The 25,469-nt window shown below is 42.0% G+C and overlaps 1 protein-coding gene across 2 annotated transcripts in view; it reads left to right on the forward strand.

The window, feature by feature from the left end:
* The window catches only part of MTX3 (metaxin 3), a 72,843-nt gene that overhangs the window by 3,336 nt on the left and 44,038 nt on the right, over nt 1-25,469 (forward strand). For both annotated transcript variants that reach the window (XM_030193225.1, XM_030193226.1), the window contains exon 2: nt 5,916-5,985. In XM_030193225.1, coding sequence (XP_030049085.1) covers nt 5,916-5,985 — 70 coding nt within the window. The remainder of the gene's footprint in view (nt 1-5,915; nt 5,986-25,469) is intronic.

The raw sequence follows: 25,469 nt of genomic DNA on the forward strand, positions 1-25,469 counted from the left end.
TCTTTCTTAATGACCTCTTGGGATTTCACTGGAATTGTCCTTTATTACAGGACCTCTGTTCCTGACGCCTTTTCATTTTTTGCAAGCAAAAAGAGGAAATGGCAATGTTGAAGTGTTATGACTTAAGGCTTGATTTACTAAGACTTTTTTTCTTATTCTTTTTTTTTAAATTTCACCACAAGTCCCGTTTTGTGCTGTGGAACCTAGTATTATAGCTTAATGTGCACTGCACATGAGAAAATCCGCCGCGAGGCAGAGAGCTCAAGACTCCCCACGGAAAGCAACGTAAAATAAAAGTGGGAGGGCGACCAAGGATACCAAAGACTGATAAGATGTAGAACAAAAGAGAAATTTATTGAAGAATGAAGACTCGACACAACGTTGTGTTTCGGCCATTAGGCCTGCATCAGGAGTCTTATTTTCAGATGGCTTCTGAACATGTGTTGAAGGAAGATATTCAATAAAAATGCTGCACAGCCACATGATACTTAGTGCATGCTAATGTCTATTAGCGCATGCTGCATGCTAAGCTTTTTAGTAAAAGGGTCCCAATGTGTGACAATGGTGTTAGTGTGCACTAATGCAGTAGCACATGTTAGTAACTCTAGCTGTTAGATCAGGACTTTAAAAATCAAAAATGAAAAAAAAAAAAGACTGGGAGGTGTTGGAAGAAGTAGTTTATTAAAACTTGCTATACTGCTAGAACTGAAATAGCAGAGCACAGCAGTGTTCAGACTAAAATAGAAAAGGAAACAGAAAAGACCTCCATAAATGCCAGAACAGGAAGAGTATAAAACTACAGATAGAATAAAAAGTACCACAGCAAAAGACCTCCATATTATCATAGAGAAAGAAAAAATAAATAAAAATTCACAATTATGTAAAGAGGGGAAGGGAAACTGGGGAGTAACCGGTCTCGAGTAATCCAGTTAGCCTGAAGCTCCATACACTTGGTTAAATAACCTTGGAGGCTCATTTTCAAAGCACTTAGCCTCCCAAAGTTCCATAGAAACCTATGGAACTTAGCCTCCCAAAGTGCTTTGAAAATATGCCCATTAGTAACGTAGTAGATGATGGCAGATAAATACCTGTACGGTCTATCCAGTTTGCCCAACAAGATAAACTCATTGTATGCGATACTTTATGTGTATACCTGTCTTTGTTCTGTCCTTGCCATTTTCAGCGCACAGACCATAGAAGTCTGCCCAGCACTGGCTTTCCTTCCCAATTACCAGTGTTGCCACCTAATCTCCGCTAAGTTTCTTTGGATCCAATCTTTCTAAACAGGATTCCTTTGTGTTTATCCCATGCATTTTTGAATTCCGTTACTGTTTTCATCTCTACCACCTCCGCGGGAGGGCATTCCAAGTATCTACCACCCTCTCCATGAAAAAAAACTTCCTGACATTATGCCTGAGTCTGCGCTCCTTCAACCTCAATTCATGTCCTCTAGTTCTACCGCCTTCCCATCTCTGGAAAAGGGTTTGTTTGCAGATTAATACCTTTCAAATATTTGACCATCTATACCGTATCACTTCTGTTTCTCCTTTCTTCCAGGGTATACATGTTCAGATCAGTAAGTCTCTCCTTGTACATCTTACAACACAAATCCTATACCATTTTTGTAGCTTTTCTTTGCACTGCTTCAAGTCTTTTTACATCTTTGCAAGGTGTGGCCTCCAAAACTGAACATCAACACCTCCTTTCTTCTGCTGGTTATACCCCTCTCTATGCAGCCTAGCATTCTTCTGGCCACGGCCACCGCCTTGTCACATTGTTTCTTCACCTTCAGATCTTCGGATACCATCACCCCAAGGTCCCTCTCCTGAGTTCAGTTTACTAATCTCTCTCCTTCCAGTATATCTCTTTGGGTGTCTGCACCCAAGTGCATCACTCTGCACTTCTTGGCATTAAATTTTAAATCCCCAACCTTTCACAGGAAAATGTCACAATTGTAAATCTTATTCAGAAATGTAATAACAATATTCATCATTAAAAATAATAAACCATGAATATTATGTATAAAAATATCAGGAAATGAAATTATGGCATAGACAACTATAGATATAATGCTAGCTTTTATTATAAAAGTGACAAAATGTACAATAATTTTCCCCAAACTCAATTATTCAGAAGCAATGATATTTTTTTTATAGTATACTTACTGTGCACTCTAAGCGGTCTGGTCTAATTGCCTCTGTACATTGAAATAATCTAAAGTAAACAATCAATGAAAAAGTCAAAACTTTTGCTACCACTTTTGCTAAACCTTCAGCGGACTATAAATCACTGTAATTTGTCTGTCTCTTCTTGCTGGTCCACACTTCCATTTCTGCACCATCATTTACTCTTATATTGAATATTGTGACTCTTTGGGCCCTGTTTACTAAGGCGCATTAGCAGTTTTAACCCGCCTACAATTAGTGCGCGCATTATCCATGTAGGTGCCTAAAGGGATATTGTTGGTACCTACACGGTTAGCGCACATACATGTTTAACTTGCATTAAAAATGCTAATGCTCGGGGAGTTTTGTTTTGTTAGTAGGGGAAAAAACAAAAAATTTGGTACCTATTACTCTCATGATACACTCATTGTAACTGTTATGTGGGTTTTATTTGCGGATCACAGTGTTTAATTCTGTACACTTTTATACCAATAAAAAGATTTTTTTTTAATGCTAATGCTCCTATAACGTGGCTTAGTAAACAGGGCTCTTTGTATGGTGCTCTGGACAGCGCAACAAACAACTCAATAAAATAAAATATTCATGTGACTGATTCCACTTCTAATTTGAGGTTCTCGTACATATTGCAAATAAGTAAGGTGTTGTGAAAGAGCTGTGAAGTCCATGTGGGATTCAAGCATTCTTAGTAGACTGGCCACACAGACAATAAAAATGTACCGACTCTGATTTCTAAATAAAAAAAACTTACATTATATATGGCAATGATAGATAAAATGTAAAGTCTAATATCAGTAGCAGTAGGAGTCAAAGTGAGTTGGAGTTGTAGTCGGACTTTAGAAAAATAGAGGGGTCGTAGTCCAAGTCGAAGGTTTGGTGTATCCACTCCACAGCCCTAGTCATAAATAAATCACATTTTTCTGAATACACTCATCTTGACTATTTCTCAATGATATCCCACTTGAAAATTCAAGGGCCTTGTGCTCTAAAGCATAAAGATTTAGCATACCATCAAGACAAAGTGTCAGAGACCACCACTTCTAAAGAGAATTCTGCAAGTATTTTATCTGCTCATTTTATTAAAAAGTGAACTTAAAGAGTAGACCCCAAAATTCTTTGTTGCCACTTTGTCTATAAGGAATGTTCATCACAACAGATTATAAATGTGTGAGATATGCGTACACAAATCTTCAACCAAACTTCACTAAATTAGTGCATAAAGATTCAAAGGTGTCGCAGTACAGCTTAGTGTACTTATCGTTATATATATCTACATAAATGGAGGAAAAAAGCCTCAGAAAATGATGGGTTCTATTCAATAACACCTCTCCAACTTTCAATCACTGGCTTTAGAAAAACCTCCAAAAGGTTTAATGAAAGGGGCGCTGAGTCAGCGGGACAAGGAACTCCGAAACGGTGGCCAGCGTCGGGGTAACCTTGCATAATTCAAAACAGAAGCCAAGTAATCTTTTATTTAAAATTTAAAAAAGTTAAAAAAATTATTTTCAATAAAGGTTTTGAAGGTGTTTTAAATGACAGTGATTGAAAGATGGAGTGGTGCAATTCTATAGCACCTGTCATATTCTGAAGCTTTTTTCCATATATATATATATATATATATAACGATAAGTATGCTATGCTATATGGTAACACCTTTGAATCTATGCACTAACTTAGTGACGTTTGCTTGAAGATTTGTGTGATTATTTATGTCACTCCTCAATTTTGATATTTGTGAAATATACTTTACACCAGTGATTCCAAAACCTGGTCCTGGAGGCACCCCAGCCAGTCAGGTTTTCAGGATATCCAGAATGAATATTAGTGAAAGATATTTGAATGCACTGCCTCAACTGAATGCAAATCTCTGTCATGAATATTCATTGTGGATATGTTGAAAACCTGACTAGCTGGGTTATCTCCAGGACCAGGTTTGTGAACCACTGCTTTACACTTTTTGGGCAACCTTTTACAGTATACTAATGTCAAAATAATAAACGCACAGCACAAAAGGCTAGAACAGTGGATCCCAAATGTTCTCGAGTCACAGCACCCTAGGCTATTCATTTCCTCTCAAATCTCTCCTCCCCCCCCCCCCCCCCCCGCCCCACCAGCATTGAGTCCTACCTTTGCTGGCGGGGATGCCCAAGCCCCACCAGCTGAAGAGGTCCACTGCCCAAGGTCCAAGCTCCATGTTGCTTGCGCAGCAAGCAAATCAGCGGCATGCTTCAGCCACCAACATCTGCATTCCCATGCATGCCCTCCTCTCTCCCTCTCTGTTCCCTTCCATCTGACTTCCCTGTCTCTCTCCTTCCATCCAGCCTCTGCTCTCCTTCTCTCTCTCCTTCCATCCAGCCTCTACCATCCTTCTCTTTCCCATCCATCCTCTGCTCTCTCCCTCCTTGATTGTCATAGATGTAGATAGGAAAGCACAGTGTTTTTTCACCCCTTGATAGCATTTTCCTATATTTCCTTCTCCAGGACTTCCATTGTAGTTGGAATATTCCTAGGTAATTGATGTGCTTTAGGCTTATGCTGTTGCCTTCAAAGACTCTCTTTGAACAAAAACATCAGTTGGGTTTGTTTCTTGGTCTGCGTGTCTCTTCCATGGTCTATCAATGCTATTTTCTATTATTCTTATCATGGGAATCATATCTGTCTCTTCTTCCATACCATTTGTCTTTCCAAAGCCCTTCTGATTGCTCATGGTTCTCTCTACTAGGTACTGCTAGAAAGGACCTCTAAGGCTATTCCAGTTTATCTATATCTCTCTTGTCAGTCTATTACACTTGGGAGATTAGTGTTGCGTTTATTTGCAAAATTCTTTTTCTCTCTTTCTTGAGTGTTTAGTTCTTTTAGTCCTGTCCTATCTTGGGGACATTGCTTTGCTACATCCCATTGGTTTGGACTGGTCTGATAGAAGCTATGGAAGGAAAGGTTAAGTCTTACCTGATAACTATCTTTCCTTTTGTCTTATCAGACCAGCCCAGAATCTCTCCCTGGTTGATTAATTTTATTTTGCTTACAAGCTATATTTTCAGATTCTACTTGTACATTTTTACTAACCTATTGTATGTCACATTTCCCAACTTGGTGAAATATCTGCATGTCAGTAGAGTATATGCCTCTCTAGCTGGTAAGGTTATCACTGATTGAGTTTCTTGGTCTCAAACTTTCTATATTGGCCATCAAACAGGTTTTGAGCACCATTGCTTGGCTATTCAAAATTCTAAACATTCTATACTACATAATACTGTTAGGGGGCGAGTCACAAGAACCATTTTCTTCCTCTGGTCTGATAGGACTGAAAGAAAGAAAGTTATCAGGTAAGACATAACCTTTTGTTCATGGTTACTCAACACTTTTTCTTGGCTAAAATTTGAATTGCTGTTTCATTTATACTTTGTTTACTACATCTATATCATGGATTTGATATCTGCCTTTTTGCGGTTACAACCAAAGCAGATTACATATATTATAAGCAGGTACTTTTTCTGTCCCTAGTGGGCTCACAATCTTTGTACCTGGGGCAATGAAGGGTTAATTGACTTGCCCAGGTCACAAGGAGCTGCTGTGGGAATCGAACCCAGGTTCTCAGCCCAGTGCACTAACCGTTAGGCTACTCATCCCTGTATTCCATTTTAAATCTGGGAAATGTTGAAATAGTCAATACTTTTGGGTTGTTTTTTGTTTGTTTTTTAATCATGTGTTTTTCTGTGTTTGTCATTGCAGGCATATGCAAAATTTGCAGGTGCTCCTCTGAAACTAAATGTTGTGGACAACATGTGGACAAGTCCCAGAGGTACCTCCATTTGCAAAAATTATAGTCTTTTTAACTAGCAAGCTCTGTAACTCCTTTTCCAGTAGTTTGCACTTTATTTGTTGGGCTGTGATGCTTGAATTTGCATGCACTGGTTTTCTTTTTCAAGTACAGCAGTTTGACTTTATGTTTATATTGAGGGATTTAGTTTTCTCTCTCTCTCTCTCTGTCTTTTTTTTTTTTTTTTTTTTTTTTTTTAATAGGGTGACTGAATATATGTTCTAGCCGCAGCAGTTCCCAAACTGTGTGCGTGCCGCGGCACCCTGGTGCAATGCAGCAACTCTCAGGGGTGCCATGGTAAATCCCGCACTCCCACTGCCGCTCGAACCACTACTGCTCCCCCCAATCCAGCATCTGCTGCCTCTTTGTCCCCGCTCCCCCCAGCACACCCATCTGTGCTGCTTCTCTAGATGAGTAGCAGCAAAACAAGCTGCAGCCATGCGGGGCTGAACTGTTCATACACGCAGCTGACAATCCTGCCCCCTTGAGCATCACTTCCTGTTCTGGGGCACAGCTGGCAGCCGTGTGTATAGAGAGTCTGGTCCCATATAGTTGCAGTTTGTTTTGCTGGTGCTGCTTCCCATCTAGAGAAGCAGCAGTGTCAGGGATGGGGGTGTGTGTGCTGGGGGAGGAAGGGGACAGAGAGGAGGCACAAGCTGGATTGTAGGGAGAAATAGAGAGGGGGCTTAGGCTGGATGGAAAAAGGAACGTGAGGGAGGGCAGAGACTGGATGAAAGTGGGGAGAGAGGGAGGACAGAGGCTGGATGTAAATCTTGAAGCTCGGAAGGGATTTTATACCAGAAGGAAAAGTGCAAGAACCTATGGAGAAGCTTGTTTTGTGCAAGCTACGTAGATTAAAGGAGACACCAGATTGACAGTGCATAAGGTAACAAGATAGTGTATTTAAGAGGGGTGGGGGGGGGTACTAAAATATGTGAATAGCCTGTGAAGACTGGATCCTAAATGTGGAAGTGATATTGAATGGAAACAATGAAGGGAGGCTGGAAGAGTATTGTGGACTGATGCTCAGAACCAAACACGGGCGCTAAAGGCGATTAGTGTCAGATTAGCGCCCAAATTAGTGAGTGCAGAATGCTTAGAGGTTCTAGTGCAGGAGACAACTTGCGTGCCAAAGATTAGTGCAAATAGCATGCAAATGTAATCAAATGGATGTTAATGAGGTAATTTCCTATTCTTTCCCAATGCTCAGAGAACAGTGCACAAAACAAAACCACCTTACTGCTGAACAAATAACGCCACCTCGGAGCAGGTGTTAGGGTGTTTCAAGAGAGGATTTCTCATGATTCTTTCGTTAAAATCTGCTGGTTTTTATATAATTTGGAAGCAGAAGGAAGCCCGTGCAAGCCCCTAAACAATGGTAGTGAGAGACGAATGTGTGCGAGTCAGAGAATACCCAAAAGTGAAAGCACACATTGACACCTGTTCCCTGCATTTAAATATAAGCCTTCCAAGTAAAAAAAAAAAATTGAAACTCTTATATTTAAAGGGCAGAAAACGGAAGCCAATGTGTGCTTTGGGTTTGCCAGACACATGCACATAGGAGCTGAGCTTACTGTGAAACTCTTCTGCGTGTGCACCAAGCACGTTCCCCCCCCCTTGCTTTTTCTTTTACAGCGAGCATATAATTTGAATACCATTTCCTTTGATCATTGGCGAGCTAGGTTTCTGCACTGTGTCAGCAGTATGGTTTCTGCACTGTTGGCTTACTGCGGGAGTTCTGAGCATTGGCCTATCGGTGGGATAACAAGAAGAGCTATTTTGAAGAGTTATAATGAGGAGGAGACTGCAAGGCTGGCAATATAATTACATTACTTAAATTGTAGAGCAGTTTCATGATTTTTTCTTTTTTTTTATTGTACCTATCAAGAATTGTTTTACCTTGCATTCAGTTGTACTTATTAGAACAGTAGTGTTGATGGAAAATCATTGCACCTAACAATTGCTTCATGGTTTATAGTAAGGGGCTGTTTTTGCTTAAACTGCCTTCTTTTATGTTTTACCAGATTTTACTCAGGCAAAGAAGAGATCGCCAAATTGACATTAACTTGTTAAACCTTGATATTTTCCTTTTTCATCCTATTCAGGGTGACACAGATTTCCCTAAATTTCTCAAAATATCTTGCAAATCATCTTCTGATATTTTTATGAAGTTAAACTTCATTTCTCTGGTTAGTTCAGATTATTAACACATCCTTTGAAAACTGGATGTTTTCCTGCTCCATTAAAAGATGCTTTAATTGGACCTATTCTTGAGAAACCTAATTTAGATCTTTATACTTTATCCAGTCTTCCACCAGTCTCCAGTATTGCAACCAGAACTGTGGTCATTCATCTGGGAAATATGTTGAAAATTACACAAGACTGATGAGGAAGTGGGTAAGCCATAGGACTGTGAGCCTATGTGAAACAAGTTACCACTGAGGTCTTGAGAGAATGAGAGGTTTATTCTGCATGTTCCTGATTCATAATTGAATGTAACAACAATGTTAGTGTTGAGCAAGGAATACCAATAGCACTAAAGGGGAAAACCTCAACAACGCAAGAATCCTGAACTTAGAACAGCTCAATAACAAAAATAAGTGTACTTCTAATCATTTTTAGAAAAACAACCCCCCCCCCCAACCAAGCCCAACGCAAGAAGAAATCCAGGTCTAGACCACCAGGAGCAAACTATAACGCTCCAAGCAGACCGAGTCCAAAACAACTCCCTACAGGCCCATCAAAAAGAGCAATGAGTCAATAAAGGCTCCCCAAATGGATTCCTACTTAGAGAGAGTATGAGTCCAAACAGCCATTAGATGCTCCATGCCACAAATGTACCAAAGCTTTGTAATCCAAGACACTAGCAACGGCACTTCAGAATGCTTCCAGTGGAGGCCAAAGTCACATGTTTTATGCTCATAGGAATTCACACCCACAAAGCCTGAGAGCTGGTAAACCCAGGAGGTTTCTTGGGAAACAGAAACACAGCAAGGTCTCACAGAATGGGACAGGCCAACCAGCCATGCAACTGATGCTGGATAGCTTTCCAGTAGGCTTTAGCTCTGGGATAAGTCCACCAAAGATGGCCCATAGTACCCTCCAACACAATGGAAAGGTTCCAGGGAACATTTGCTGGAGACACACTGGAGTAAGATACCAACGATACATAACTTTAACAGCATTCTCCTTAAAAGATACCGAAAGAGAGACTTTCAACACAGCTTTTTCCATGATTTTCTAGTCATCATCCTCAGTTGTTAGCCCTAACTCCCGACTCCAGTTGAACCAATGGAGAAGTTAAGGGCAAGTTTGTTTTTTCTGAAAACCATATAAACATGAAATCAAACCATGAGTGCCCCAAGAATCCTCACAGAGTTCCTCCAAAAAAGAGTCATCCTGCAAAATCAGAGATTTAATACTCGGGAACTTTAAAAAATGACACAATTGAGTATACACATAGGAATGGGTAGGCAGGATTGAATATTTGTCCTGGAGCTCATAAAAAGAGAGCATAAGCTAGTCATTAAAAAAAAAAACTGACCTCAGGTTGCCAAATCAAGGGAAGCTCAGTGTGAAAAGACACCAGGAACAGTCCCCCGGAGGTGAAAGCAGATTAAAAGCCACTGAAGGGAGACGTGACAAGACAGAGATAGCTTGAGGAAAAAGAGCATCCCAGTAATGAAAAGTAGTAGTAATGGAAGGACCCCAGTCCACCTGGAGATGGTGATTTTTATGGAGAAGCCAAATTAAATGTTTCAAGGGCCAAGAACCCACCAAAATAGCTCCAAATGGCCCTAAAGCTTATGAGTTAAGGTTAGAAACCATTCAAGGGCAGCCCGAGCCTGAGCAGCCTTGTAATACCTAAAAACAGGAACACCCTGACTGCCCTATTGCTTATAGAGAAAAATCCGAAGGAGCCAAGGCCACTTATTATGCCAAACCGAATCAGCTGATCCTGAAGGTTTGACAGAAACCCCTGAGAAAACCAAAAGGGAAAATTTGAAATAGATACATCAAGCAAGGCAAAACATTCATGTTGAGTGAGGCAATCTGGCCAAACTATGACAGCTCCAAAAAGACCCAGTGTTCCAGATTCTGAGAAATATCCTTGACCAACTCCGAGTAATCAGCTGAAAATAAGCATCAAAGGACTTAGTTAAGTTAATGCCTAAATAGCAAAGCCTCTGGGTAATTCAGCGAAATGTAACAGAAGCATGAAGAGAGTCCAGAACCTTCTGAGGTGCATCAACAACCAACACCTCGGTGTCAGGCTGATTTTGAAGCCCAAGACCGCTGAATAGGCCAACATCTCATTCATCAAGTTCGGGAAAGACAATAAAAGCCAAGGCAACGAAAGCAATACATCGTCCGCAAAAAGAAACAATTAGAATTCTGGATCACCCACAGGGATCCCCAAAATATTGGGATTGGTCCACACCTCATCTGAAAACAGTTCCATCACCATAGCAAAGGGCATGGGAGAGGGGACAACCCTGTTGATGCTTCGGGTCAATGAAAACATAGACTTGTTACTACCATTAATCCAGACACATGTCCAGGGGGGAAGCATGGTAGAGACTATTGTAAAGAACAAAATTACAGAGCCTATTTAAAAGCATGGATTAATGAGAAAAGGCCAATATGGATTTAGTGAAGGGAAATCTTGCCTCACAAATCTATTTCATTTCTTTGAAGGGGTGAACAAACATGTGGATAAAGGTAAGCCAGTCGATATTGTGCATCTGGATTTTCAAAAGGCATTTGAGAAAGTACCTCATGAAAGACTCCAGAGGAAGTTGGAGAGTCATGGGATAGGAGGTAGTGTTCTATTGTGCATTAAAAACTTGTTAAAAGATAGAAAACAGAGAGTAGGGTTAAATGGTCAGTATTCTCAATGGAGAAGGGTAGATAGTGGGGTTCCCCAGGTGTCTGTGCTGGGACTGCTGCTTTTTAACATATTTATAAATGATCTAGAGATGGGAGTAAATAGTGAGGTAATTAAATTTGCTGACAATACAAAGTTATTCAAAGTTGTTAAATCGCAAGAGGATTGTGAAAAATTACAAGAGGACCTTACGAGACTGGAGAAACTGGGCATCCAATTGGCAGTCCCCGGCAGTCACATTTAATGTGAGCAAGTGCAAAGTGATTCATGTGGGAAAGAGGAACCCAAACTATAGCTACATAATACAAGGTTCCACATTAGGAGTCACCAACCAGGAAAGGGATCTAGGTGTCATCGTTGATGATACGTTGAAACCCTCTGCTTTGTGTGTGGCAGTGGCTAAGAAAGCAAATAGAATGTTAGGTATTATTAGGAAAGGAATGGAAAACAAAACTGAGGACATTATAATGCCTTTGTATCGCTCCATGTTGCGACCGCACCTCGAATATTGTGTTCAATTCTGGTCACTGCATCTCAAAAAAGATATAGTGGAATTTAGAAGTGGCGATTAAAATGATAAAGGGAATGGGACGACTTCCGTATGAGGAAAGGCTAAAGTGGCTAGGGCTCTTCAACATGGAGAAAAGATGGCTGAGGAGAGATATGATAGAGATCTGTAAAATAATGAGTTGAGTGGAATGGGTAGACGTGAATCGCTTGTTTACTCTTTCCAAAAATACTAGGACTAGGGGGCACGCAATGAAGCTACAAAGTAGTAAATTTAAAACGAATCGGAGAAAATATTTCTTCACTCAATGTGTAATTAAATTCTGGAATTCTTTGCTAGAGAATGTGGTAAAAGCAGCTTAGCAGGGTTTAAAAAAGGCTTGGATAACTTCCTAAAAAAAAAAGTCCATAAGCCATTATTAAAATGGACTAAGGGAAAATCCACTACTTATGTATAGGATAAGCAGCATAAAATGTATTGCTATTTTGGGATCTTGCCAGGTGCTTGTAACCTGGATTGGCCACTGTTGGAAACAGGATGCTGGACTTGATGGACCTTCGGTCTGTCCCAGTATGGCAATACTTAAGTACTTAAGCATAAAAGGCCTGAATCCATAATCCCCAAAATCAAACTGGTCCATAACTTTATCCATAAAATGCAATGCACCCGGTCAAAATCCCTCTCATCATTAAGTCTGAGAAAGCATATAGGAATACTTCCCTTTTTCACATAACACAGCAAATCCACAGTCCTCCGGACATTATCCATCGCCTGCTGATGGGCAACAAACCCCACCTGGTCATGGTGAGCCAAAGAGGGTAAGGCAACCGCCAAACGATGGGCTAGTACTTTAGCTAAGATCTTAACGTCTGTATTGGCTTCAGCATGGGAGCTGAGTTAGGCAACCATTCGGCACCACAATGTCATTTTTTCCCAACAGATTAATTTGTTTATGTGAATTTACTATATTTTATTAAAGAAATTTTTAGGAAACTGAGCACAAACTTAAATGGACCCTTGATGAAGCCGGAGGGTGAAACAGTGGCCTCCGTTGGGACTTTATATGTCATATAAAAGTAAATGCTCCTAATGGTTGTTCATTTGTGTATGATGAGAATTGAACTTAAATGGATTTAAGAAAAATTAATTAAATTGAGCACATGATTGGAGATTTTTGACTGATGAAAGACATTGAAGTCTGAAATGCAGCAATTATAGTATGTCACATAATATAAATGGTGACAATAATGTTGCATGCTTATGACTGCTGATGTCTTTTCCTTCTTATAGTTAACTGTGCCTTGGTTTATTTTATTTTTTTCCCTTCAGTTATGCCCAAGCTGAGCATGTCACGGCTTATAACTTTAGAGCCATGGCTGCGTCAGTAGTCCACCTGAGATCAGCCCCTATAGAGAAGATTTGCAGAGCTGCAAAGTGGTCCTCAGTCCACATTTCACTACTGCTTAAAACAGGACTCCCAACCCGATAACTGGTTTGGTCAATCCTGAATTTATTTGGGATCTAGAATCCAACTTTTATCTCCCTGGCCCATTTGTTTCAGTAAAATCAAAAAGGAGGTGAAAACCCTCACGGAATCGTGAGAAGGAAAACAAAAAGTGAGGAGAGTGGTGGAGGATACCAACGATTATGTATTTATTTATTAAAAAATTAAAAATTAATAATTAAAAAATAGCAATGTACATAAAAACGACCCGACACGGCCGTGTTTCGGCCCGAAGGCCTGCCTCAGGGGTCTTTACAACCTTGGTGGATGTAACTCGGAATGTGTGCTCCAAGGAAAATAACAGGACACAATCCTCTTAGGTCTTCTCTCTTCAGAAAAATATATATGCAATATATATTAAAAGACAAAACGGACTTGTAAAGCTCCTCTCCGAATGGATGTCTGCAATTGTGAAAATATATATTTTTCTGAAGAGAGAAGACCTAAGAGGATTGTGTCCTGTTATTTTCCTTGGAGCACACATTCCGAGTTACATCCACCAAGGTTGTAAAGACCCCTGAGGCAGGCCTTCGGGCCGAAACACGGCCGTGTCGGGTCGTTTTTATGTACATTGCTATTTTTTAATTATTAATTTTTAATTTTTTAATAAATAAATACATAATCGTTGGTATCCTCCACCACTCTTCTCACTTTTTGTTTTCCTTTCCATTTGTTTCAGTTCCAGACTGTCATTTAAAAAAGAAAACAATTAAAGAGTTGTAACTGTTGTTTATGGTTCCACCATTGTACATTTGGCCTTGCCTGTTGCAGGCCATATCTGTCCCTTTTCTGATAGCTAGGGATTTCCATCTGTCAGAATACTGCATCTTGCTTGTCCTTGGAGAAAGCAAAGTTACTCACCTGTAGCATGTGTTCTCCAAGGAAAGTAGGATGCTTATTCTGACTGCCCCACTCATTTCCCTTTGGAGTTGCATTCTATCACCTATTCCATATCATCATGCTGATCAATCCTTAGACTGGTGGGTTGTGTCCATCTACCAGCAGGTGGAGATAGAGAGCAATCCTTTTGCCTCCCTATATGTGGTCATGTGCTGCCGGAAACTCCTCAGTATGTTCTCTATCTCAGCAGGTGGTGGTCACACACAGCAGCAGCTCTGGCTAGGTCTCCAAGCCTAATTTTTAGGTTTTGTTGAGTACCTGGGGTTGAGGGCTCTTCTTGAGCAAGTGCAAACCTGGTGGTGCCAGGTCCCTCCTTTTCTCCCCCCTCCCGCTGGCTCCGTTTAAAAAAAAATGTGGACGTCCTTTAAGGGCGTTTATTTCAACGTTTATTTCAACGTTTATTACAGCTGCTCACTGGGACACCAGTTCGTTACAGCTCGGAGCGAGAAGCAGGTAATTTTACCTTTTTATAGCGGGCAGGGGGTTCCCCGTTCGGTCTCCACGTGGCTTATGGCGTCGGAGGGCGAGGGCGCGAAGATTCGCTCCCCGGACCGCGTGGGTGCGTCTAGCGGGGATGCAGGGATTTCAAAGCCTGAATCGCCTTTGTTGAGCATCAGTTTGGAGTCCGGTCAGTGTCCCGGTTCTTCCTCCGGTGCGGCGGTTTTTCCCGCCATAAGCGCCCATCCCCTGCTACTCGCCCACTCCATGTTGGCCGGCCACTCTGCTCGGACGGCTTCTTCTTGGGCCGCCCTCGAGCTGGGAGACGTTAATACTATGGTCGCCCTTGATTTGGGCAATGGTAAGAAAGCGGCCAAAGTTAAGCGCCGTTCTTCCCGCGCGTCTCCTTCTCGGAGTTTCGCGCCGGATGCCATTTTGGATGCACAGCACGTTTCTCCCCCGCTCTTGCGAGCGCCGGTTGAGGGTGCGTCTAGGGCCGTGGCCCAAGCTGCAGAAGTGCACAGTTCGGGGGGATTCTCCCCTGAGTTCATTTTGCTGCTGCATCAGGCTTTTCTTATGCAAAATGCTGCCCCTGCCCCCCTGTCTGATAAAGGGGTTGAGGCCTCCGGAAGCAAACACCCTCGGGTGGATTTCCAGGCCCTAGAGGACTCTGTCTCCTCTGATGTAGATGAGGGCAGCGTATCATGATTTCTCCCAACGGTCCTTTGGGGATTCCTTGGAGGAGACGGATTCCCGCTCGGATGGAGCGGATGACCCTTCTGCAGCGCGGATCTTTCGCTCAGAGGATTTGCCCAACCTGTTAGTGCAGGCCATGAGCATTTTGAAGATTTCCTCTCCGGAGGACGTCTCTCCCTCAGCCTCTGTTGGCTCCGCCATTATGCTGGGGACGAAGCGCCCGCCTAGAACGCCTAGAACCTTCCAAGTGCATGAGGCCATGCGCACCTTGATTTCGGCTCAATGGGATGTCCCAGAAGCGAGCCTCAAAGTGGTTAGGGCTATATCCCGCCTCTATCCTCTGCCTGAAGGTGAACGGGAGGCCTTTCTTTGGCCTACCGTGGATTCTTTAATCACTGCGGTGACTAAGAAAACGGCGTTGCCGGTGGAAGGTGGCACGGCCCTAAAGGACGCCCAAGACAGAAGATTGGAGGCGGCCCTTAAGGTAATCAAAAAATGTATTAGGTTACTCCAATATAAAAGGTACCTTCTTATTTTCTTTTCTCTGTTTTATTTCTATTGATTACTTTTAAAAGTGGACTAACACGGCTACCACATCACTCTACTCAAGATGGATGAACCCTCTAGGTAAACAGAAATTACCTGCAAATAGGGCTAGATTCTATATATGGCACAAAAAAAAGTTCTATTCTATAAGCCGCACTTAAAGTTAGGGCGCAGTTTATAGAATAGTGCTTGTGCCCAGGACTTGTGCTTAATTTTAGGTACGGCTGTTTGTACCAACTGAAATGTGATGCATAGGTATATGCCTAAATTAGGTACATATCCCTGTTATTGTATAACAACATGAGTAAATGCTAGGAGCGCCCGTGCTGTGTCCATGACCCTCCCATTTCCATGCCCCCTTGTTTAACTCGCATGTAAAATTTAGGCATGTAAGTTCCAATTAAATCTAATTAGTGCAAATAATTGCTTGTTAAAATGCCAATTGCCATTAATCAGCATGTTCAAATAAATTGCGCACTCAATTTTTGGCGATTTTTATAGAATTAGGGGGATAGTAACATAAGAATAGCCATACTGTGTCAAACCAATGGTCCATCTAGCCCAGTATCATTTTTTCCAATAGTGGCCAATCCAGGTTACAAGTACCTGCCAGAAACCCAATTAGTGGCAATATTCCATGCTACCAATTCTGGTAACAGACTATGGACCTTTCCTGCAAGAACTTCTCCAAACCTTTTTAAAACCCAGATACGCTAACAGCTGTTACCACATCCTCCGGCAGCGAGTTCCAGAGCTTAACTATTCTTAAGTGAAAAAAATATTTCCTCATATTTGTTTTAAAAGTATTTCCATGTAATGTCATCAAGTGTCCCCTGATCGTTTTACTTTTTGAAAGAGTGAAAAGAGAGAAAAACCTTTCTCTTCCCAAAGACAGCTTCATAGTAATCCATTATGACTTCTACCTCTTAGTACCACCCACTACCCTTTCTTATAATATTTTTGATCTCATACATTACATCAATGATATCTAATTTTCTCATACCTCACACTAACACTATCTGCTTTTGTCTCACCTAGATTGTAAACTGCACTGAACCATAGAAAGGGGATATTAGTGCTCCCAATTTTGAATTGAATTGATTCATTTTTACCATTCTACACCACTCAGGATTTTATAGACCTCAATCAAATCCCCCCTTAGCCATCTCTTTTCCAAACTGAAGAGCCCTAACCTCTTTAGCCTTTCCTTATATGGGAGGAGTTCCATCCCCTTTTTTCATTTTAGTCATTCTTCTTTGAACCTTTTCTAATTCTGATATATCTTTTTTGAGATATGTGGACCAGAATTGAACACAATACTCAAGGTGAGGTCACACCATGGAGCGATACAGAGGCATTATAATATTCTTGGTCTTTTTTTGCATCCGTTTCCTAATAATTCCTAGCATCCTGTTTGCTTTTTTGGGCTGCCACGTCACACTGGAGAGAAGATTTCAGCATATTGTCTACAATGACACCTAGATCTTTTTCTTGAGTGCTGACTACTATGTGGACCCTAGTATCAGGTAACTATGATTCGGATTATTCTTCCCAATGTGCATCACTTTGCATTTGTCCATATTAAATTTCATCTGCCATTTGGATGCTCAGTCTTCCAATTTCCAAAGGTCTTCCTGCAATTTTTCACATTCTGCATGTGTTTTCACAACTTTGAGTAGTTTTGTGTCGGTGCTGCTTATGTCTAGTAGCACTATAGAAATGATTAGTAGTAGTGTTTCTCATATCTATTCTTCAGCTCATACTGGTTAGGTCAGAGTCAATCTGGATCCCAGTAGTGATGATGCATTTATTAACAGGTTTTCTTCTAAATCTATCTGTAGAATCCAGATAATTAGAAATAGTACTGCCTGAATTCATTGATCCGCGGTTTAGGGGATCATATTATGTCTGTTCTTCATAGTTTCTTCTGGTTACATATTTTCTGGAATATTCAATTTAAGGATCTATTATTAGCCTGTAAAACTCTTTATTTGTCAGGTCCTACTTATCTGAGCTCTTTTAACACCATGTTTTCCCTCAGAACAGGCATTTTTGCTCCATTGGTAAAGTCGACTCGCTTGATTTGGGAAATTGGCATTTTGGTATAATTTACTGACATTATGGAAACCAGAGTTTCTTGTGATCTATTATATTTAAAGCAAATTGGTAGAAACCTGGCTATTATCTAAATATGTGGTCCTCGCTAAGGATATTTTAAGTATTTATTCTTTATTTAAATCTTCCATTATGAAGAGTAGTTCAGCAAGTTTATGGCCCCTTTTACTAAACTGCGCTAGCAGTTCCCGGTACGGCAATGCCGACAAAGCCCATTCACTTTGAATGGGCTTCATCGGCATTGCCACACGGGAATTACTAGCGTGGTTTGGTAAAAGAGACCCCTAATGGTGACCCGAAGTGGTGAACTGGATTAGGAACTGGTTGACGGGCAGACGCCAGAGGGTGGTGGTAAATGGAGTTCGCTCAGAGGAGAGAAAGGTGAGTAGTGGAGTGCCTCAGGGATCGGTGCTGGGGCCGTTTCTATTCAGTATATTTGTGAGTGATATTGCCGAAGGCTTACAAGGTGAAGTTTGCCTTTTTGCGGATGACACCAAGATTTGCAACAGAGTGGACACCCCGGAGGGAGTGGAAAGCATGAAAAAAGATCTGCGGAAGCTAGAAGAATGGTCTAACGTTTGGCAATTAAAATTCAATGCGAAGAAATGCAAAGTGATGCACTTAGGGAGTAGAAATCCACAGGAGACATATGTGTTTAAGCGGGGAGAGTCTGATAGGTACGGACGGGGAGAGGGATCTTGGGGTGATAGTATCTGAGGACCTGAAGACGACGAAACAGTGTGACAAGGCGGTGGCCGTAGCTAGAAGATTGCTAGGCTGTATAGAGAGAGGTGTGACCAGCAGAAGAAAAGAGGTTTTAATACCCCTGTATAAGACGTTGGTGAGGCCCCACCTGGAGTATTGTGTTCAGTTTTGGAGGCCGTATCTTGTGAAGGATGTTAAAAAAATGGAAGCAGTGCAAAGAAAAGCTACGAGAATGGTATGGATTTGCGTTACAAGATGTATGAGGAGAGACTTGTTGACCTAAACATGTATAACCCTGGAGGAAAGGAGAAACAGGGGTGATATGATACAGACGTTCAAATATTTGAAAGGTATTAATCTGCAAATGAACCTTTTCTAGAGAGGGGAAGGCGGTAGAACTAGAGGACATGAAATGAGATTGAAGGGGGGCAGACTCAAGAAAAATGTCAGGAAGTATTTTTTTCACGGAGAGAGTGGTGGATGCTTGGAATGCCCCTCCCGCGGGAGGTGGTGGAGAGGAAAACTGTAACGGAATTCAAACATGCGTGGGATAAACATAAAGGAATCCTCCTCAGAAGGAAGGGATCCCCAGAAGCTTAGCCGGTGGTGGGAGGCAGGGCTGGTGGTTGGGAGGTGGGGATAGTGCTGGGCAGACTTATACGGTCTGTGCCAGAGCCGGTGGGGGAGGCGGAGCTGGTGGTTGGGAGGCGGGGATAGTGCTGGGCAGACTTATACGGTCTGTGCCCTGAAAAAGACAGGTACAAATCAAGGTAAGGTATACACAAAAAATGGCGCATGTGAGTTTATCTTGTTGGGCAGACTGGGTGGACCGTGCAGGTCTTTTTCTGCCGTCATCTACTATGTTAATGAGTTGGCTAATGATAGGTCATTATGAGGCTCTTTCACAAAGTGGCGGTGAGCCCAACGTGGGCTTACCATACGCTAATCTGGAGTACTTCCAGCTCAGTGCAGGCGCCGGTGGTAGTTCCAGCCCCAGTGCACGGCATTTCCCATGCTGGGGAAAATAGGGCTGTATTTTTTTGCGTGGCACTAACCTGGCAGTAATCAGGCAGCACTGCCTGCTACCTGATTACCGCCAGGTTAGCGCAGGAGCCCTTACCCCCACATCAATGCTAAAAGCCCATTCTTTACCTATAGGCTTTTAGCATTTAATGCACGCTAATTCCTTTAACACACATTAAGATGCGTTAAGACCATAACGTTTCCCCCCCCCCCCCCACTAAGCGACATTATCATGTTGCACATTAGACATCTTTTATGAAATAATCAAGCTGAATAGAATTACTGGTTGTTCCCGTAAGCGACCAGACATTTACATGGAAACTTAAGAAAAGAGGAAGCCCCCATAGCCAGTGCCGTAGGCTTTAGGAAGGAAAGCTGTTCTTCTCAGTTGAGTTTATTTGGGTACATCGTAATCACTTGTCCACAGAAAGGAACCTTCTTCTTAGGAAGATAATACCTTAACACAGCCATTTTCATCTCTTTAGTCTGCAATACTACAATCAAAGTTGATCTCTTAGTAATCAAGTCCTGAGATGATTCCAAAAACTTGTAAACATCTAAGCTATCAAGGAGAAATGCTGGACATGGATGGAGTCTGCATACTCTTTATCCTTTAAAAAATACTATAAATAAAAATCACAAAAAAAGAAAGATTAAAACAAAAAAAAAAAACATAGATAAAACAATCCGTATCTCTACCCCTGGAGCATATTACTCATTATACACCCTTCCCAATTATTACTTACCATGACAGAACATTTTTCCTAACAGTTCCCTTAAAAACATAATTGCCATTACATGATAACCTTGCTAGCGCCCGTTTCATTTGTGTGAGAAACGGGCCTTTTTTACTAGTGAGTAGATAAATTGTCTTTTGTAGCTGCAGCAATTGCTGATGGCATTACAGAGCATTGAGATTCAGTTTTAGATATTTCACAACATCAGAAACCTTCTTATTATACTCGGAGATCTTAGCTGAAGCTGAAAGCTTAGACAACTGAGCCAAATTAACCTGCACATCATTCTTTATCCAAGTCACTGCAGCCCAAACATCTTTCAAAGTCAACTCAGCTGTATCTGAAACAGAACCAGAGCTGAATTCTGTAACAGGAGTAGGTAAAGGTTTGCTACCACCCACTTCCTTAGTAGAAATAAGAGAAGTGCCACCAGACAAAGCAACATGTCTGGAAGCTTAAAACTGCTCTCATTTAATGAGGGCAGAAACTTCTCTAATATTGCAGCAGGTTGGGAGGGTGTGGTTTGTTTACCTGATGAGAGAGAAGCTTCAACAGGAGAAGGAACTTAGCCCAGCAGTAGTTTGACACGAAACGCCTAGCACCCGCCTGGGGTTAACCCTGCGGCCACCTGAAGGGTCTGTCCCCAGCATTCTCAGGCCCACCTGCACCTGGGCATGTGCTCTACACTGCACCCTCCTCCCACTGATTAGGTCCCACTTGCCTCTGGGCTAGTCTCCCACTCTCAAGTTATTCCCCAGTGATTTCTAGGACACTGGGGCAAAACTCTCAGGGGTCCGTCCCACAGTTCCTAGAAAGCACTCACAGACCCAAAACACAAACCACCAGGATTCTTAGTCAGTCCAGAACAAATTAATTGATTTATTTTCATGAAAAATGTGAACAGTGAATGATATAAAACAGATGGAAAAACAACAAGCAATAACAGGTAACTGAATAAGGATCAATATTAAAATCATCTAAACACTTTGTTACTACCTGGGTAGCACCTGGGGAGTTTCAGGAAAATAACTGCTCACAGTTATTAAAAGGGCCTCAGGGCAGAGATGTTTCTCTCTCCACTCCCTATCTGAAACTAAAGAAAACCCAGTACGTCTTGGCTGGATTTTGAACTCCAGGGCCAATCAAAGCCCAGAGCACCAACTTTGAAAGTATCTGGGCAATTGCATTGCAGGCTGCCTTTCCACAGGGCTAAACTGAAAAAAGAAAACAGTTTTTACTGCAACAGCTTTAAAACACAGAACATTACCTGCTGGCTAAACAAGAGAAATACATGTTATGAAATTAGTAGTACAATTCACAGGCTTGAAAACCCCTGTTTCGCCACACAGTTCTGCTGACATGTTGATCCATGGAGCCTTTCAGCTGAGAGACACATCCAACTGTTACTCTTGTAGCTTGATCTTCCATTTCCCTATATCTTTAAACCCCCCCCCCCCCCCCCCCCACCACCACCACCAAATTTCCTGTCTTCTTGGCTCCTCAAATGGCTCTGAAGGGGCTCCAGAGGGAGCAGGACCTGCCCCTTAGGTCATGCCCCTTCAAACATGCACCTGTGGTTGTGTACCATGGTAGGGGCTTTGATTTCAAGGAGCAAGGTCCTTGTTTGATGTCATCTGGCTCATTCCAGTCTGAGGCTGTGCCTGTGTCCCAGACTTGACACTCCCTTGTACTCCACCAGAGCTTTCCTCCTACTTACTGTCTTTTTGAAGAAATTTACCCAAGATCCTGCACCATTAATGAAACTGGACATAGGCAATTTACAGTTACAACACAGTAGACTATTAATAGCACACATGAAAACAGTCAAACATTCATATAATTTGAGGCACACTACTTACAATGTCAACACAATACATATTAATACATCTTAATAGATAGCCTACTGGACATGCTAAAGAGGAACCTGTGGATAGGGTATAACAAAAAGGTTGAACAAAAAGAGGTTGACTGACTTGAGAAAAAAATTACATTTGCAGTTGGAGAAGGTGCATGCTTGTGATAACAGAGTACATTTGGTAAGCTAGTTCTTCTGTAGTATGTGCAGTTGATGTCAGTTCTGTCTTAGTTGTCTCACCCATTTTACTTCGATTATATTTCTTATTGTTTTGAATTTGTTGATTTATGCCTTTTTTTATTCTACATTTAAGATTTTTTTTTAATTCTATGTAATCTGGCTTTTTTTTTTTTTTTTTGTAACATGCTTAGAGAGATTTGTTTGTGTGTGTTATTTTTTTTTTTTTAATTTTATTTATATTTTCAATGATACACAATACAATGTGACCATGCAATTCACATTTAAATCCATAAACAGAAAAACATTTCAATTAACACATAAGGAAACAATGAGAACATTTTTTTGTCCACATAAGAAAAAGAAATTGGTTCCAAGATAGGAAAAATTAAACAAAAGTATTTAATCAATAACGCAGTTGCTACCTCTCTGTTTATACTCCAGCCTGTTGTATGGGAGGGCATATAACATTCACTTCACCTCTAGCATCTAGGAAATCTTTAAGCTGTTTAGGGTCCACAAATTGAGACTGTTTACCTTCAAACATTACATTGCAAATACAAGGAAAACGTAATACAAAATTTGCTTTAATGGTCTCAACTCTGGGTCGCAGTTCCAAAAAGGCCCTGCGTCTCATTTGTGTTGGCCTAGATAAATCTGGAAAAATCCTAACCTTGGAACCCATAAACAAGCTATCTAAATGTCTCAGGGAAAGCCTTAGTACTGCATTCCGGTCTGGTTCCAACACAAAAGTGACCAGCATAGTCGTCCTGTGAGTGATTACTTCCAAAGAACTTTCCAGGAAGGAAGTGAGATTCATTTCTGCCTCCGTCCCTCGTATAGGAAATTCTCCCCTTGTTCCCTTAGTGTTCCAGATATAATAAGCCCGAGTTATAGGAGGCAATGAGTCTTTATCCATTCCCAGTAAATCCGTCATATATTTTTTCACCATGTCCATTGGAGAAATTAAGGGAGATTTGGGGAAATTAAGGAACCGAAGGTTAAGTCTACGAGCTTGATTTTCTAGGTATTCTAACCGTTTATGTAGAAAATTACTATCTTTAACCATAACGGATTCCACAGTCCCCATTTCTTGAATTTTAATGTCCAAACTTTCAATCTTACAGGACTGCTGCGCAGTCACCTGTGCCTGTATCAGAACGGCTTCAGAGAGAATTCTAATGTCATTAGTATTTTCTTGCAACATTTTTTGCATAGAGGAGTGAGTGTCATAGACCATATCCCAAAGTGACTCAAGCGTCACATTTAAGGGTTTAATTATTCCACCTGCTGGTACCGAGGTGTGGGACGGGGACTCAGTACGTGATAACTTATTCACAATATGCTGTGGTAATACCTTTAGGGCCAAATCGGCCGAAAATGCCTGGTCTTGTGTCCCAGTCCGAATGACAACAGTCCTCCCCTCTAGCAGTTGCGGATTCAACACTCCTGTGTCCGTTTCTGCCCGGGCTGCTGAAAATAACTCACTCCCCGGCTGTGGTGGAGCCCTGCGTTCCACGGGGCTCAGGGAAGCCCCGTCTCCGCTTCCCATCGACGTCAATACGTCGACGTTTACAGAGGGAGTCGATGTGCAGAGAGGACCCGGTAGCGCCGTGGGAAATTGCAGAGTAGATTGTCTCAAACCCGACGATGGTCCAGGAGTCGAGGGGACCTCCTTTACCTTCCCCCTTCGCTTCCCCATTGAAAACGAGGAATCGTGGGTCTCGGAAGAAACAGCAGTCTGCAACAAACACTCGGAGCCACTACAGGTGCGTGCGTTCAGAGCGCCATCTTGGATCCAATCCAACCTCTGATCTTTCTGTGTGTGTTATATGTAAACTAAATTAATGTTAAATCAGTGAGAGTTTTGTTGTTAGGTTTTGAATCTTTCCTTGTTCAGTTTTTGGGTCATATTTTTGATTTTGACTGTGAGAACCAAATATATTGGTATTGCATATATTACTGAAATGATTGTCCTGTTTGACACTGTAGTTTGGTAGGCCCGCCACAAAGATAAAAATGATAGGTTATGAAATCTTGGAATTTCCAATTAAAGATAGAACAGGATGGCAACCTAGTATAGTACATGACAGCAGATAAATATCTGTTGTTCCAGTCCCATAGTACCAGCTACAGATATTTCCCATCTGTCAGCTGTAGAAGCATAGGTGCCCCGTATAAGAGGCTTGGGGAGGCTAAGCCTCCCCAGCCCAACCGTAACCTTCCCCTAACTCCTCAGGAACAAAATTGTTGTATCTTCCGCTCCCCGCCGGTGCCCACCCCACCGCGCATTTCTTTTCTTATAGGCTGACTGACTGTCTGACTCGCTAGCTCCCTAAGCCTCCTTCCCTAGCGATTCCGGCAGCAGTTCCATCTCTGCTGGAAGGGAACCTCCTTCCGGCAGCTTCTCGCTGGGGACACGGGCCTGTAGCGAGCATGGTGAAGGGTGCCGGGTTCCGTCCCGCTCTGCCTGTTACAGCGTCTCGGGGAAAGGGAGAGAGGTGCAGCGGGCCTAATCAGCGTCCGGGGGCCTAGTCGGTGTGTGTGACATCCCTTTTCCCTTCACCTGTTTGGTCTGTGTCCGCCGCTCACCCCAACCCCCCCCCCCCCCATTCCCAGCCCCTGCTCAGTGTCTGACCCCTTTCTCCTGCTCCGTCATCATCCAGGCCTGCTCGCTTTCTGTCAGCTGACCCCCGAGGCTCGCTTCATGTCTCTCTTCTGGCTCCCGATCCCGAGCTATGCTGCAGCGTCTATGCAGCTCCGCGAAATGCTCTTTGCTCTAAGAAACGTTTATTTTCTTGAAGGTTGGTGTTTTGTTTTTAAGATCTCTGGGGCGTTGTTTCAAGTCAGCTTTAACAAGTTAACTTTGATTTACATGCAAGTTTGCTAATGATTTTGTAAGCAGTATATGTAAGTAAGGCGGGTTGTTTTGGAAATTGTAGCCAGTGTAGTGTTGATAGGGGTACATCCCATTGCATATTAGTGCCAGTTGAAATTGAAAACTCTTATCTCTATCTGGTCATTAATAAAAGGAGCTCATTGTGAACACTATTCACCCTAAAAGGTTGTTTTGTGGCTGTACATGAGGAATTGTGATATGATTCCTTGTTTCATATTGTTGATATTCTGTGTTTTCCTATAGGTGGTAATTGGTGTATTAGGGTCTGCCCAGTGTAATATTTACAGTATTAATTGTGACTATTTCACTTATTTCTTTTTCTCTGTGTTGTCAGACAATTATGGATATAAGCCCCACCCCTGACCCCGCCCCCTTTAGCCTCCGCAAACTGTTGGGCCACCGACCGCCTATGTGTAGAAGCTTAACTACTTGCAGGTTCCTGACTGTAAAACCCATCCAGCCTGTTGCTTGGGTT

Source organism: Microcaecilia unicolor, chromosome 2, assembly GCF_901765095.1.
Source record: "Microcaecilia unicolor chromosome 2, aMicUni1.1, whole genome shotgun sequence".
Classification (NCBI taxonomy): domain Eukaryota; kingdom Metazoa; phylum Chordata; class Amphibia; order Gymnophiona; family Siphonopidae; genus Microcaecilia; species Microcaecilia unicolor.